Genomic DNA, 16,276 nt, shown 5'->3' with positions numbered 1-16,276 from the left:
CTAATTAAAGCGCTAGAGCAAATGAACAGGGGACGGGGGCTTGGGGCTGCTCCACCCCAGCTGCCAGGCATCAGCGTGGGCCGGTGGAGAGAAGTTGTCCCTGCTCTGGTCCCCCGAGGCATCCCAGGGACAGCGGTGGCTCTGGGCCACCCTCCTCTATTTCTGCCCCTAGGCTGGCTGGAGGGGCAGGTAGTGAAATTCATTTTTAAAAATGACCAAAACTCTCCTATTGCACCCTGATTTACTAGAGAACAGCCCACGGGTGTCTTCACAAGCAGTTATTGCCTCTAAAGTCTCTCTCCCCCCATATAAAGTCTAGTTCTGACATTTCCCCATCTTTAGTGGGAGGAAGAAAAAAAATATATATTAAAAAAAACCCTTTATTTTATCACTAAAACCATGTGTAGTGTCCAGAAATCCACAGTGCCCTTGAGCAGCCAGCTGGTAGCAACACCAGAACTAAACAGCCAAAACACCCACGAAAACTAGATTTTTTAAAAGCTACGCGTGCTGCGAAAGCTGCGGCAGCCGCATCCTTCCTGCGGGGAGGGTTGGGTACTGGCTCACGCCTGCGCAAGCCGCAGTGGCGGGGGGGCTCCCAACCAGCACCGATTTCAGGTTCTCCAGGGCTGGGGCTGAGCTCCGAGCCCTCCCGTCGGGCGCCGTGGGCTGCGGATGCTCAAGCACGCTGCGTCCAGGCAGGGAAGCGTCATCGCAAACAGCGGCTTTCCCCGCCCCGGGGACGTGCTGCCCCGGGACCACCGACCCCGAGGTTCACATCACCCCCCCCTCCCCGTAACCCTGCCCACCCACCCACCCACCCACCCACCCCTGTTACTTCTTGAAGAACTTCTTGTTGAGGAGGAAAATGAGCAGGTTGACGTTGACCTTGGCCTTATCGAACATCTTCATGACGGCTACACCCTCGTATTGCAGCTGCAGCAGGTCCTGGGGGAGATGTGACCGTCACCCACCGCCAGCCCAGTGCTGTCCCACCCCCAGCACCCCCCAGGGGAGAGGGGAGCCAGCGGGGAGATGCACGGCGAGGGTGGCCCCAGCTCGGGACCGGGAGCCCCGTGGGCTCTAAGTCCCCCCAAAACCAGCCAGGTGTGGGGAGACCACCCACCCCCTGCACCCCCAGGCTGGGCTCCCCACCTGGTAGTGCAGCTGGAACCGCTCCATGTCAATCCCCATGAATTTGGCTTTGACTTGGAACCTGCCCGATTCCTCGCAGGGGATGATGTCAAAAATCACGTTCCTGAACCTGAAGGGAAGGAGCCGCTTGCTGCCAAAAGGGGTTTCACGGCTTTAACGCAACCAAGGAGCGGGTCGCCCACCCAACACAACCCCCTCGGCACACGCAAGGCCAGAGCTACAGCCCCAAAGCCCCCTCCGAACCCCAACCCTCCCCTCTGCTCTCCTGGCGGTACCCAAAACGACTCACCCCATCCTCAGGGGGGATGTCGGCGGGCCCACGCGCACCCTCCTCCCGGGTTATTTTCCTCTACCTGCCCAAGCTTTGACCTGCAATAGCTCGTCCCAGGGACCAGGGGCTACGTACTGGCTGAGCGGCAAGTCCTCGATCTCCAGCAGCACCCCCTTCTCCAACAGCCGCGCCGCCGTGTAGCGCAGCGACTGCAGCTTCTTGTTCTTCCCGCTCGCCCTCGAAGAGAAGGGACCGCACACTCAGAGGTGGTCTCCAGCCACACATGACCCCTTCAAGACCCTCCCCAACATCTCCAGCGCTCACCACATCCAGATAGCAATGAAAAAAAAAAATTTTTTTTTTTTTTTCCAAAAACTTACTGGGTTTTTGTAAGGAAACGTACTTGTTGCTGGCTGCCAGGTTGTCGAGGCAGGTCTTGATGTACTGGTTGTAATAATCAATTTGCTCCTCGTAAAACAAGGTCTTGGTGTTGAGGCCCTGCAGGGTCTGTCTCAGCTTCAGGAGCTCCCCTTTGCGGTGCTGTCGGTAACGCCTCTGGTTGCAGATGTCCTGCAGGACGCAAAACCATACGAGAAAGCCAATATAACTCGTTCTGAGCTTTAACAAAGCACCAGAGAGGTATCTCAGGTGGGTTTAGAGAGGTAACCTGCTGACTCAGGTCTCCCCCAGACTCCAGCACACCTTGGCCAGCTCGTCGATGAGCTCCTGGTACTGATGGGCAGAGTCCACGAGCCCCAGGCTCTCCAAGCGCCGCAGGTTGCGGATGATCTTGCGCTTCTTCTCCTCCATGGACAGCTGGCTGTTCGCAGCCAGGGAGCGGTTGCGTTTCAGCTTGGCAGGGGTCTGGGCGTCCTGCAGCGCTCGCCGGTGCATGAGGTGGTCGTGGGAGGCTTCCTGGGGACGAGAAGGGGATGAGCCTGGTGCACGGCTGGCATAGGACACGAGGAGATGGAGCAATCAAAGCCCACACACGCACTTTGATAGGAATCTCTCCTGGCCCAAAACACACGCTTTCTCTGAAAAACAGAGCCCAGCCACTTCTGGAGCATAAGAGCAGTGGCCAAGCCTTCGAGAGGAGCAGGGCAGCTTTTTGCTGAGGGCTTGTTTGCTGTTTCCCCAAGAAGTTTTTTAGCTCATCCCCAGCAGCAGCCTCACTCATCCCACCTCGTGCTCAGAGGCCGGTGTCCGCAGGATCTCCGGGAGGGAATCTCCTGGCTGGGACTGGATCACGTCCACCAGCATCTGCTTGGTGCTAGAGACCAGAGGGACACATCAGGTGTCTGCTCCAAGACCATCACCCTCCTCCTCCACCAGAGCAGCATGCCATTTAGTTGCCTCCCAACTGGCATCCCAACCCCAGCAAGCTCCCCTGAAGCCCGCAGAGCCCATCCTCACCTCAGCAACAAGCTCCTCATGTCGTTCTCCTCGTTGCTGGCCACCGGCACCAGCTTGCCAGTGAGGGTGAGGGAGATCTCCATTTTGCTGAGCTGGGAGAGCATCTGCTCGGCACTGCCGTCCGCCGGGCTGGCTACGTTCTCCCCTGTGAGGGCAGAGAGAGCCCGAGTAGCCACGCGGGGCTCAGAAGGGCTGGCTTCCCCGTGCCCAAAGCAATCCAGCTAGAGCTTCATGCAAGAAAAGCATCCCCATCTCCCACCTCTTCCAGCTGGGATGAGTGGTGGGCCCCAGAATTCTACCTACCGACAAGGGATTGGACCGTAGGAAGCTCGTCAAGATCTTCCAGAAGCTCGTGCAGGGGATCCCCGTGATGCGGCGCGATGGAGTCCTGGTGCTCGAGCAGGAGCTGGATGGTGCAAGGAAGGACAGTCAGTGGTAAAGGGGCAGACGGGGACCGAAGGCCAGTTGGGAACAACGCAATGCTCTTTGCACCCAAGAGGGGACTGCAAAGTTATGAGGTTCAGGGAAGGACAAGCAGTGGAGAACCTGCAGAATCTGGATTATTTGCTTTCTTAACAAGGGAAAGAAAAGGCCGGGAGGAGCTGTGCTGGTGGGAGGATACAGAGGAGCATGATGAAATGCAGCAGAAAGACCAGGAGGTGGGAGCAGAAGTGGAGCCTGCTTGTGTGCAGATGAGCTTTATGCCCTTACCTTGTGCGTGTTGATGAGCTCCCCCACTGTGATGTAGATGACTGGTTTGGCCACCGCCACCATCTCTGAGTACTCGTCCATGTTAAACCTCTCTTCTGGCTCAGGGACACAGCAGGCAGCAGAGATGAACCTCCTGTGGAGAAGGACCTCTTCGGTCAGCCCCAAAAACCCTGCCACAGGCCCACAGCCACCCTCCCACCCTGATGCCATCCTGGTGCCCACCTGAACTTGTTGTGGGTGTCCTCCAGGTACTGGTTCACCCCGCAGAGATGTGAGTTCTCCCCATCAAAGGCCTTGTGGGCAGCCGCGTGCTGCAGCACTTTGGCAACGGAGCCCAGGCTGCGGCGGTGGTCAGGATGCAGGGTCACCCCGGCCGAGATGTCCACGATGTCGAAGCCATCGGGGGCCACCACTGCCGGATTCATGAAGCGGTAGTAGAGCAGGTGCCCCACAATCTAGGGCACAAGACAGGCTGGGTGTTGGGGAGCACACGGGCTGGTAGCTCAGCAGGGAAGGCTGTTTTGTCCTTGCGCTGCCTGGTGGGACCCTCCCAGAGGGACAGCAGCGCAGAGAAGAGCCCGCTGTTGGCATTTCCTTAATGGCTCAAGGAAAAAAACCCTTCAAATCAACATTTAACTCAAGAGGACTTGACCTTCTGCGAAGGTACACTGGCCCTTCACATGCACATGTGGTTGAACCCCACCAAGCCACATGAACCCCCCGAGTCCCGGGGTACCTTGTCGATCTCCTCTGCTGAGGCCTTAGGGAATTTCTCAACCAAGGATGTCCTCAGGATTTTGGCCACGTAGCGCATCCCATAGCTGAGGAGAGGGCAGGGAGATGTCCATCAGCACATGGGGCAGCACCGTGCTCAGCCACCTTGCCCCATCCCTACTACCCATCACCCGAGCCACGGCAAGCCCCCAGCCTTGGGGCGATGGAGGAGCCCCTCAGCGAGGCTAGCAGCTGCAGCATCCCTCAGCTCCCTTCCCCTACCCTGCTGCTGGCCCAGACATCCCTGGAGGAAGCTTTCATCCTCCAAGATTACCACAAAGCTCAGAGCTTTTTCCTTGGAGACACCTCAACACCTGCAGTGAAGTGCTCACAAACGGAGTGGCAAAGGTCAGCCCGCCAGGGCATTGCTGGTGGAGAAGCAGCAGCGCCCGCTGATATTTGGATTTCCCCTCGTTGACAGCGCAGTAACTCAGTCCTGCAGCAGCTAAGGGACTGGGAAGGCCCCCATCACCCAACCTCCCTGTCTAAGGCCTTGCTGAAGCTACCTTCAGGCCAACAGCGCTGCAGGGATGTGCACACAAACCATCAAGATACATACGGGATCTTGTCTACAGAAGAGGTGATGGCAGAGACAAACTTGTCCGTCATCGTGAGGAGGTTGCGGATAGAAATATCCAGCCGCCTCTGGACCTCGGGGTGGCTGAGAGCCTGCTCAGGGCTGACCTCATACGGGAGTTTGCTGTGGATGGAAGACAAGGTCACCATCACCACCCCAGCTCCCCTCACCCTGTGGTTGGGCTAAGCCTCCTTGCCCAGGGCCTGACCTTTTCTGCCCACTCTGCGACTCGGTCTGGTTGATCCACGCCTTGTAGATATCCACGGGGTTGGTGCGGATGCTGAGGGTCTTGTCCTGCAGGACCTCCTGTACCGGGCCACCCAGGATCTGCCGCAGGGCATTCTGCCCACGTGCGTTGCGGTAGAAGCTGACCACGAGCCGGATCACCGTGGCGTTCCCCGTCAGGATGTCATGGACATGGTCCACCTTGGACCTGGAGAGAGAAACAGGATGGATGGGATGAAGGGGATGGACCGGTGTGTTTGTTCTCCAACACAGGAGGCAGCAGTCAGAGGAGATAACCGCGTCCAAGCTGATGCCCCTGGTCCAGCCTTTTCCCAGACCTGTTCCCAAACCAGGACATCCACGGCCACTCACCTGATCTCCTCCTGCAGCGCTGCTTTGAAGAGCTGGAGCAGCAGGTAAGCTTCCCGTGGGTTGGATGCATAGTTGTAAAGCGTAAAGATCACCGACTCCATGAACTTAGTGGACTTGTTCTGGGGCATCTGGAAGATCAGCCTGGCCAAGTACACAGGCTGTGTCTACAGGGACAAGGAACACCAAGCTAACCTCAAGTGTTGTGGGGTGGCAGGGGGCCAGGACCCCTCCACTGCTCTCCCAGCTGTGGGGGACACAGCAGAGCCCCACCAGCCCCACCTGCAGCAGGTAGAAGAGATGCTGGTAGGCCTCCAGCTTCTGCCGCTTCTCCTTGCTGAGCGACTTGAGCCCCTTCTGCTTGTCTACAGACATCATCTCTGACAGCTGCTCCTTGTTCTTCTTGGTCAGCTTCTTGCAGTGGGAGACGACCTCCTGGAGCCACCCAGGCAAGGAGAGAGAAGCATTGGTGACTGCCGGCAAGCTCCGGCGTTCAGCCCAGCTTCTGGGGAAAGGGAGTGAGTGGCACCTCAACGCTCCCCAACCCCTTCAACTACTTTAAAAGCAAAGCAGAGAGAAGTTCAAGCTGTGATGCCAAGGAGGGGAGGACCAGCTCTGTGATGGCTGAACAGGCTTGGGCACTGTGGTGGCCGAGGTCCCCCCACCACTGTGCTGCTCCCCACCTGCAGCGTGATCCTGTTCTTGACCAGCAGCCCGATCTTGATGTCCATGAGGTCCAGGTCACTCTCCAGCTGCCGGTTGGCGCGGATCCTCTTCACCACCTCCTCCTGCAGACGCAGCACCTCCGACTCCTCCCAGAAGTCGTGCTGGCTCTGCTCCAGCAAGTGGATGAAGCGCCGGACAACGCTCAGCGGCGGGCTCCTGGCGTGGACTGCAGCAAGGCACGGCGTCTCCATGAACACTCGTGGGGAAGACTGAGCGGCCGCCCCCACCGTGGACCCTCAGACCTCCACAGCATCTCGCCAAGACACCCTGTCCTCCTCCCCAAAAAAGCATCTTCTTGCAACACCAGGACACAGGATAAGATGGCGGCGTGCTGTGCGACACCTCCCCGGGAAGCCTTTGGGAGCAGCGGGGCAGCAAGAGCCCCTGGAAGAAGCCTTCATCCTCCAAGATGACCACAAAGCTCAGCTTTTTCCTTGCAGACACCTCAAGGAAAAAGCTCTAGCAGATGCCAAGGGACCACCAAGCCTCTGCCTCGCTCGTGCTTGCCACGGGGACGCCGGTGGCCAGCCTGCCGCTGCCTCCCCACCGCGCGGGGCCAACGAGGGAGGAGGCAGAGTCCCTTTCCCAATTAATTACAACCACTTCAGAGCAGAGACGAGCAGGCACTTACCCAGCATCCTGTAATCCCCGCGGGCCTTGTTAGCTCGCACAAAAGCCTGGATTTTAATTACAGCTTTAATCTGCCAAGACAAACAAGGGGACGGGGGATGTTTCCCCGCAGCATCCCTGAAACACGTGGGGAGCGGAGGAGATCTGGCCGGGGGTCTGCCTGCTCCCGGGATGAGGGTCTCCACAGCCCAGGAGGGATTTCAGGATTTCACCCCCCTTAGGGGTCATTTCCCCTCCACTCGCTAGGTTTCACGTGCTGCAGCAACCCCAGGGAGCAGCTTTGCTTCCCGCGGCCCACGCACCCCTTTCCCCCAAAACTTCCTTTCCCCCCAAATTTCCTTCCCCTCTAATGGGCATCTCAAAGTCCTTGTTGGTTTTTGACGGAACTGGAGTGTTTTTCTCCTCACACTTTACAGACCCAGACAGTTTGGCTTCCGGACCCACCAGGCACCTTTTCCTCCCCGTCTATCCCTGCGCGAGGATGTGCCGATTTCTCCCTCCAGCTGCACCGCAATCGCTCGGGGCGGGGGGAGGCAGGGATCCGACCGCGCGCTCAGGATCGTCCCCCTCCATCCCCACAGACGGTGACACGCTCCAAGGAGCCGTTTTACTCCCCGTCCCATCGCTCACGTTCTGCCTGAAGTAGCGCAGCCTCTCCTGGTACCTTCTCCGAGCCTGCCACATCCTCACGCCTGCCTGGAGCTGGGAGAGATGCTCAATCAGTTGGATGCTGGAAGGACTCACTTGGCCAAAGCAAGCGGGTGGAAAGGGGGAAAACCCACGGGGATTTTTGCAAGACTTTCTCCCCCCATCCCCTCACACGCCGCCCAGTTGTGCCCCAGTTCAGCTGCCTCTTTACTGGGCAGGGGGGGGAAAAGCCACGCACGAGCAGGTGGCGATGCCCGATGTGGGAGCAAAAGGTGAAGGAAGAGTCTTCCAAACCTTTATCGCAGCATCCGCGTTGGCTCGCAGGTAGCGCAGCCTCTCCAGGTAAGCTCTGCGCTGCTTGTACCCTCTCCAACAAGCCTGGCAATGAGCAAAGACAACCAGCTACCGAGATGCGCGCGAGGTCGTTACGACGTCCGGTCGGTTTTTCAGAAAGCGCACGAGAAGTGAGAATTACGCACGGCATGGGGAAGAAAAAAAAAAAAAAAAAAAGAGAGAAAACCAGCACCCAAAGCAGCTGCTGTGAGAAAAACGAGCCCCGTGCCATCCTCTGCAGTGCCTTGGGTGAGTCCTGGCTATTAAACGTGCAGAGCAGCAAGGACCGGTGCTCCCCGGACCCGCCGGAGGATGCTGCAAAGCAGCCGCCCAGGGTTTGCATCCTCCCCCCGCGTAGAGGAGGGACGGATTCTGGCTGCGTCACCTGGATCCTGACGGCAGCCGGCTGCTGCTCCCGCAGGACGTGCCGTCGTGCCGCGAACTCCCGGCGGACAAGGAAACCCCGCAGCCGAGCCTGCAGCCTCACCACGAAGGCTACGTTGGACGCCCACAGGCGCTCCCGGTCGTACGCCGCGGTCACTCGGGTGATGACCGACTGCGGGGATACGATGCGCCAGCTCAGCCCCGGCGATGTCGCCGGTGCCCACCCAGCCCCATCCTTCCCCGTACCTGGATCTCCTCCCGGCTCAGGTGCGTGGTGTTGAGGCCACTGTCGCGCGGGCGCTGCCAGCTGCCCTCAAAGGTCTGCAGGTTCAGGTAGTACTCAGCACCGTCCGTCAGCCTGTGCCGGATCCAGCACGGCTTCGTGCTCCCTGCACGCCGAGATGGAGAGATTCTGCTGGGGGTGGGGGGGGGTGGGGGGGTGTATGCTGCTCCCCCCGAATGGCTCGGGCAGGATGCACCCCAGGATCCTGGGGGTGGGGGGGTGTGATGTTTTTGCAGCCCCCAGGCTTTTACCTGCTTGTCTCTTGGTAGCCATCAGAGCCGCGAGCTGCTCCTGGTACGCCGTGGCGCAGGCGCTCACCACGCCGCGCAGGGCCACGTCGGGGTTGTGCAGCACCCGCAGGGTCTGCGCCGCCTTCCCTTCCTTGATGGCCTGGTTGATGGCGGCAGTGCCCAGAGCCACTGCGGGAGCAGAGGGGGCTCGCGTGAGCCCCTTCTCACCTGCCCCCCTCCCCTACAGCAGCCCCCTGGCCAGCGGGGCCAGCACCCAGCACCCACAGCAGGGAGAGCACTCACTCCTCCTGGCTGCCACCGTGTCCTGGTTGGCCCTGCAGACCCCTTCCCGGATCTCTTCCCACCAAAGCACGGCTCCATCGTCCTCTGTGGCCTGGGGGGGGACAGGGGGAGATGGGGGGGGACGGATAGGGGGTCTAGCAAGCCAGGCAGCCCCCCGAGAGCTTCAGCCACATTGGTCTTGCGCTACATCCCCCCCCTCGAACACGTTCTGCTTCGCAGGGTGCCGCGCTGCCGGGGGGATGCCGTGCTGCCAACGGGGGTACCGCATGGCGGGGGGGATGCCACCAAACCTGCGCTTTCAGCCTTCGTGCCCGGGCCAGGACATCGTGGTAGCGCCGAGCGGTCGGGAGGGCGACGCCGGGCAGGGCGGCCGCCGGCAGCAGCAACGCCGCCAGCGTCTTCTCAGGGTCCACCTGCACCAGCGCCTCGTTGATCAGCCGGACAGCGAGGACTCCTGCACAGGAGGGAAGGGACACGCGGTCCAGCTCCCCCAGTGCTCCGGGCACCCAACGGAGTCACACCCCAGGGAGCGCGAGGTTCTCTGGTGTCTCATTAGGGCTGGGCTCCCAGTGCAGCCTCCCTCCCGGCATTTGCAGAACCCCCTGCTCGACCAAACCCCACGCAGGCAGGACTCACGGTCGTTCTCGTCTTGCACTGATGAGTTGGTGTCATTCACGCTGTCCTGGATGTCGTTCCAGCTCAGGAACTCAGCTCCCGTCTCCCTAAATCGGCCTTTGAGTTGCAGTAAGTCCTCAAAATACCTGCACGAGAGACAAAATGCACCGAGCCGTTGCCCCGTGAGTGTTGCCCTGCCGGAGCCAGCTGCCTTGCTTTTCAAAGGGGAGAAGGCAAGGCAGAGGGCAGGGCGGCTGGTGAAACAAGCCCAGGCAAAGCCCAGGTCCCCCGACCATCCCCTCCCAGGGGATTGCTCCCCACCTCCGCCCCCAAACACAGAGACCGTCTCCTCACCGCGGCGCATTTGGATCCTCGACACCCGAGAGGCCCAGGGCAGGGCTGACCAGGCTGCTCCAGAGCCCGTCGGGGTCCCCGGCGTCCAAGGCTCGGTTAACCAGCGCCACGGCCGAAAGCATCTCCACAGCCACAAACAGCTCCTCCTGCACCAGCTCACCCTGCGTGGGGCAGGCAGAGACACTGACCCCCCCATAACCCAATCCTCCGGCCCCAGGAGCCCCCCCCAGGCACAGAGGAAGCACCCCTCATCCTAGCAGCCCCCCTCACCACCGCTGGGACCCGGAGGAGCTCTCACCCGCGGGTGCTGGCGCTGCAGCAGGGCCAGCTGGTGCTGGTACAGGGGGGCGGCGAGCGGGTACACGTCGGGCAGCTGCGCCGCAGGGTCCATCAGCGCTTCCAAGGTTTCGGCCGGCATCCCTCGACAGATGGCCGCGTTGATCCGGCCGATGGCCCGCAGCACTGCGGGAGACACCGGAGTGAGCTGGCACAGAGGGGGGGATGCAGGAGGTGGCTGTGCCCCGGTCTCCCCTGGGACACTTGGCCAGGCAGCCGACAGGGCCACCCGCTCCAGGGCGTGCACCGGGGCACCAAAACCTGCGGCAAGTGCAGCGTTCTCCCCCACCACTCACTGGCTCGCTCCTCCTCGCCCGTCTTGTTTGCCGCGAGGATCCCCGCCTCCACCTCCTCCCGCTCCAGCGGGTCCACGTAGCCCAGCTCCTGCCGCAGGCAAAGAAGGGCTTTGGTCTCCCACCAACTTCTGCTTGCGCTGACGGAGCAGCCACGCTCAGACCCCTTGCAGAAAGCTGCCGATTCGCAGAGCGACCCCCTGCCCGGGGCGGGGGGACGGACCACTGCAGTCCCGGGGTGCCACCCCAGCGCAGGCACCCTGTGCCCGCAGGCTCCTGCCAGCCCCTACCAGCGCCTTCTGCTCCCGATCCGTGCCGAGCTGCTCCAAGTAACGGTGGAGGTTGTCCCGCTGGAGGCAGCGCAGGGCCAGGACAGGGTCCTGCAGTGCACGGTACAGCGCTGGAGCATCCTGCCTCTCCAGGGCATCGTCCACCTCCTCCAGAGCGCCGTGCACTAGAGGAGAGGCCAGTTCACACCCTGAGCAGGTAAATCATCCCGCAGCTCCAGGGAGCAACGGGAGCTACAGTTGAAGCCTGCATACCAATCACTTGAATTTCTCCTTGGGAACGCACGCCCAGCCCTGCTCCCCACCGCGTCCGAAGCTGGCCTGAGCAAGCAGCTCCCTTCTGCTCTGCCCCCCACCCTGGGGTGCCACAGTCCCACCGATAAGCTCTGGAGACCCCCCCAGGAGGGAAGCCACAGCTTTGCTCACCGTTCACTTTGTTGATGTTCCCTTGGATTTCGGCCTGGGTCAGACACCGGTCATAGATGTCCTCTCCCTCGGGGATCACCTGCAGGCACTGGAGAGCGAGTCCCCACCCTGAACTTCCCACCCAAGCGCACCCCAGCGGCACGCCACGGGGGTCCTCTGCGGACGCCTGGGCTCGTTTCCCAACCCCAAATCCTGGGTCAACCAGCCCCCAAAGAGAAATCACTTCCCCATGACGTTCCTCCCATCTTCTGAGCAGCCCAAGGGCTCCCAGGCTGTGTTCTACCCACCAAGCATGGGGACAGTCCCCAGCTGGAAGCACCCACCAGCACATCGGCAAAATTGCTGCTCCTCTCCCAGACCCCCCCCGGCCCCGCGCCCTCCTCACCCTGTTCCTGGCGTTGCTGCCCTTCTCCAGCTTCGCCCGGTGGAGCACCTCCTGGTAGGCATCCGCCAGCCCCTCACGCAGGTCGAGAAGCATGGCGCTGGGGTTGCAGAGGGCCACCATCGTCTGCGCCGCCAGCCCCCGATCCACCGCTTCGTTGATGGCCAGCACCGCGGCATGGACTGGAGGCAAAGGAGGCAGGTGAGACGGGGCAGAGGGCTGCGACAGACCGTCCGCTACATCCCTCTGCGCGGTGGGACAAGCCACGCCACGCACGATGGTGGGATCCCCCCCTTCTCAAAGAGCAAGCTGTGGTCTCCAGTGCCCGGGAAGTCTCCGTGTCTCTACTGCAAAACCCCGGGTGGTGCTGGCTGGGACGGGGCGGTGCCAGCCCTTGCAGCCATGCGTGGCTCTGAAGGAGAGCATCTCTCAGAGCATCTCCCAGTTTGCTGGGCCCAGATTTGACGTTTGGGGGCTGAGTCGAGGTGCTGTTACAGGCTGATGCCCAGCACCGCTCCCATCCATCACCTGCTGCTTCGTCCACCGAGAGCTCGTTGGCCAAAATGCCTCCGATTTTGCTGAAGGCAGGCAGCTGCAGGCCGTACTTCTCCAGCTCCCGCTTCATGTTGTTGATCTCCTCCTCTGGAGCAGAGCACAGAGGCGTCACCGCTCAGCACCAGCGGAGCCCCCCCATTCCCCTGCCAAACCGGAGGGGTGCAGAAAACGCCCACACTGGGGCAAGCATCGCCAAGGCAGCTTTGGAAAAGCTCGCCCAAGGTCTTCATTCCCCACGTCCCTCCCACCACAGGGATCCAAGAGCATTGTTGGCCAACCCTCATCGCCAGCCCCCAGCCCAGGTTCCCCCGTGCGGTGCTGTACCCGTGAAGTCCACTTTCCCGTACAAGTCCTGGATCTGAGGAGCCAGCCCCAGCTTGAAGAGGTACAAGCTGAAAGACGAAGCAGACACAAGCCATGACCGTGCCGTCACTTGCTTCTCCCTCCCAACGCTTCCGCGACACCCGAGGCTGCCGCCACCAAAGGGTTCGTGAGCACAAACACGAACCATGAAAGCAGCTTTGGCCCCAGGACCAGGCTAAGGACACTCACCTGAGCGCGTGGATGCAGTAGACCACCCGGGGCATGTTCTTCTTGTCATAGATGTCCGTGGTCTCTGGGTGGAAGATCTGCCAACAAGACAAGAGATGGCTCAGGTGAAGATGGCACCAAGGTCCATAGGGAGGATGGTGCCCAAGGGTGGGGGGACAGAGACCAAGTCCCCCTGCGGCACCAGCGCTCCCCGCAATGAGCCGAGCCGGTGGCATGCAGCCCTGGTGCTGCCACAAGGACAAAGGCCAGGACGTCCCTTGGCCCAGGAAGAGCGAGGGGGGGACGTTACCGAGGGAAGCCCCACGTGATTCATGGCATCGCGCCAGTAGTTGATGTTATCCGTGTGCCGAAAGTGAAGCCCGGCTGCCTGGAAGAGAGGAAGCCCAAGGTAAGGCTGAACCCCATCTTCTCCCATCCCTGGCGTCCCCCTCTCCCCCAGATCCACCCAGCCAGGGCACGAGGTTAAAGACAGAGGCAAAGCCTGTGACACTCCCCCCCCCCCCCCCCCCCCGCACAGCTCGGGGACCCCGTTTGCAGCCCGGCTCTATTAAACTGTCCCTTAAGGATTGCAATCAGTACGTCCCTCCTCACTTTGCATTCACCAGCGACGGAAAAATCCCTGCAAGTTTTGGGGTACGCCCTTCGAAAGGCACCCCGCGGTGCCGCACTCTTACCTTGTACCGCGTCTGCTCGCGGTCGTAGATCTTCTTCAGAGGGACCACGGCGGGGGCAAAGCAGTGGCCCAGCTTGGCCAGGACGACCCCGTTGCGCAGGCTTTCTTCCAGCTCCGTGGGGGGGGGCAGCTCCTCGCTCAGGCAGGCCTCCATCCAGCTGGCAGGGCAGGGATGGGGCGCGTCGCAGACCCCCGCTACCCCCCCCCACCCCTTTGGGTAGGAAAAGCAGCACCCGAAGGAGACACCCCTCCCCTATCCCCATAATTCCTCCCCGCCATGGCAGGGAGAGGCCGGCCCCCACCCCTTTGCTGTAGGGTTTGACAGATGGGTGTTTCTCAGTTTGGGTGCAACGGCATGGCTAGTGCCCCCCCAAAAAAAACCCCAACCCCCAAAACCACCTTTGAAGGGCCGGAAAGCACCAGGAGCAGACAGGATTTTGCGGTGTTATGCCTTGCAGCCTCCCCCACCCAGACCCCCTGTGTTCTACCCCCCCCACCACCACCCTTGCACTCCTTCCCCCCCCCCCCCCCAAATCTGAGCTCGAGGCAGAGGGGCTCCCCAGGCCCAGCCGCACCGCTTGGCTTCCTCCAAGCGACACAGGTACTGGTAGGCGACGTTCTGCCTCCTCCGCTCGTCCATCTCGTCTGCGGTGAGGCGCTCGCCTGGGTGGCAGCAGGGACACGCCGTCAACCCCCGCTGTTCGGGGAGGGGGGCTTTTTTAAGCACCCCTACCCCCCCCAAACGAAGATTTGGCAAAGGAAAGGCAGGGTTGCTGCCTGCGCCTCCCAGGGCCCTCGCATGGGTGGCACCACGCCGAGACCTGACAGTGACCAGGTGGCCAGGTCCTTCTGGCGGTTGGAGGAAAGTTTCCCATTGCCCTTTATCCCAAAGTGACGGCCACGGCCAGCACCCGCGGGGGGGCATCCGGGGGGGGCACCGCTGCGGTTTGGGGTCCTTCGGCATCGCTGGTGCTAGAGGCGCCCATGACTGCTGGGTGGCACCCAGCAGCACCCCCACCAGACACATCCCCTCCAGCTTGTCACCAGGGGCTCCACCACTGCCCCCACACACACACACCCAGACATGCCTGCATCCCGCACTCACCTGAACCCCAACTCTTCTGCCCCCCACCTCCCTGCCCCCCCCCAGACCTGCCTGCACCCCGCACTCACCTGAACCCCAACTCTTCTGCCCCCCACCTCCCTGCCCCCCCAGACCTCCCTGCGCCCTGCATTCACCTGAACCCCAACCCTCCTGAACCCCCAGACCTGCCTGCCCCCCACATTCACCTGAACCCCAACCCTCCTGAACCCCAACCCTCCTGAACCCCCAGACCTGCCTGCCCCCCACATTCACCTGAACCCCACCCCTCCTGAACCCCCAGACCTGCCTGCCCCCCACATTCTCCTGAACCCCACCCCTCCTGAACCCCCAGACCTGCCTGCCCCCCCAGACCTGCCTGCCCCCCGCATTCACCTGAACCCCAACCCTCCTGAACCCCAACCCTCCCTCCTCCTCCCCCCCACGCACTCGCCCCCCGCGGTGCCGGTCACTCACAGCGCACCGACCCCGCTCCCTCCATGGCTGCGGCCGCGGCGGCTCCACCCGCGATTTGAATCTCCCGCCGCCCACGTGGCGCCGCGCGAGGGCCGCCGGGCACTGTAGTCCGGCACCGGGGGCGCGCGGGGTGGGCGCGCGTGGGGTGTCCCGGGACCGGCGAGCACACGGGGATCAGCGCGCTGCGGGGGGGGGGGGGGGGCAGCCCGTGGGTGCAGGGGGTGGCACACACTGGGGTGGGGGGGAGCCCGTGGGTGCAGGGGGTGGGCACACACACGGGGGGGCGGGAGCCCGTGGGTGCAGGGGGTGGGCACACACTGGGGTGGGGGGGCAGCCCGTGGGTGCTGGGGATGGCACACACTGGGGTGGGGGGGCAGCCCGTGGGTGCAGGGGGTGGGCACACACTGGGGTGGGGGGGGCAGCCCGTGGGTGCAGGGGGTGGGCACACACTGGGGTGGGGGGGCAGCCCGTGGGTGCAGGGGGTGGGCACACACACGGGGGGGCGGGAGCCCGTGGGTGCAGGGGGTGGGCACACACTGGGGTGGGGGGGGCAGCCCGTGGGTGCAGGGGGTGGGCACACACTGGTGTGGGGGGGCAGCCCGTGGGTGCAGGGGGTGGGCACACACTGGGGTGGGGGGGGCAGCCCGTGGGTGCAGGGGGTGGGCACACACTGGGGTGGGGGGGCAGCCCGTGGGTGCTGGGGATGGCACACACTGGGGTGGGGGGGCAGCCCGTGGGTGCAGGGGGTGGGCACACACACGGGGGGGCGGGAGCCCGTGGGTGCAGGGGATGGCACACACTGGGGTGGGGGGGCAGCCCGTGGGTGCAGGGGGTGGGCATGCACCAGGGTGCAAGGCAAACCCAGGGGTGCAGGGGCCGTGCTGGGGTGCAGGGGGTGGGCACATGCACGGGGCACACCCCCAGAGTGCCGGAGGCTCAGCACACCAGGGCACCCGCACGCCAGGGCACCCGGCTGCCGGCCGCACACCCAGGTCCCAACAGGGTCTGCCCACCCGGGCGGGGGCTGCTGGGGGTCCCCAGCCCCGGCGGTGCCGAGGGGTCAGGCCTGCGCCAGAGCCAGGATGTGCCCCTTCGCCCTCGCTACATCAACCTGCTCCGAACCACGAACGTGCTCCCCCATTAAACGAGTCCACAGCGCCCGCCAGGAGCTCGCCAGCGCAGCGAGGGGCTGGTGGTGCCATCCATCACA

At 62.6% G+C, this 16,276-nt stretch overlaps 1 protein-coding gene across 1 annotated transcript; it reads right to left on the bottom strand.

Annotated features, from left to right (window-relative positions):
* Positions 1–834: 834 nt before the first annotated feature.
* IQGAP3 (IQ motif containing GTPase activating protein 3) lies at positions 835–15,125 on the bottom strand. The gene is made up of 38 exons (XM_054806476.1): positions 15,067–15,125; positions 14,084–14,171; positions 13,510–13,666; positions 13,125–13,202; positions 12,836–12,912; positions 12,608–12,675; positions 12,257–12,370; positions 11,732–11,910; positions 11,347–11,434; positions 10,924–11,087; positions 10,637–10,724; positions 10,303–10,466; positions 10,005–10,165; positions 9,672–9,796; positions 9,326–9,489; positions 9,036–9,126; positions 8,754–8,921; positions 8,466–8,608; positions 8,221–8,391; positions 7,797–7,880; positions 7,485–7,556; positions 6,856–6,925; positions 6,182–6,390; positions 5,781–5,933; positions 5,502–5,665; positions 5,113–5,337; positions 4,887–5,027; positions 4,290–4,374; positions 3,776–4,008; positions 3,554–3,686; positions 3,146–3,248; positions 2,843–2,987; positions 2,612–2,699; positions 2,129–2,341; positions 1,830–1,996; positions 1,562–1,663; positions 1,156–1,264; positions 835–948 (listed from the first exon to the last, which is right to left on the bottom strand). Exons 1-38 carry the CDS (start codon positions 15,089–15,091, stop codon positions 835–837), a joined length of 4,923 nt encoding a protein of 1,640 aa, XP_054662451.1. The 5' UTR covers positions 15,092–15,125.
* Between the last annotated feature and the right edge of the window lie 1,151 nt (positions 15,126–16,276).

This window comes from Grus americana, chromosome 29 (genome assembly GCF_028858705.1).
Source record: "Grus americana isolate bGruAme1 chromosome 29, bGruAme1.mat, whole genome shotgun sequence".
Classification (NCBI taxonomy): domain Eukaryota; kingdom Metazoa; phylum Chordata; class Aves; order Gruiformes; family Gruidae; genus Grus; species Grus americana.
This window is presented reverse-complemented; position numbering and strand designations above follow the sequence as displayed.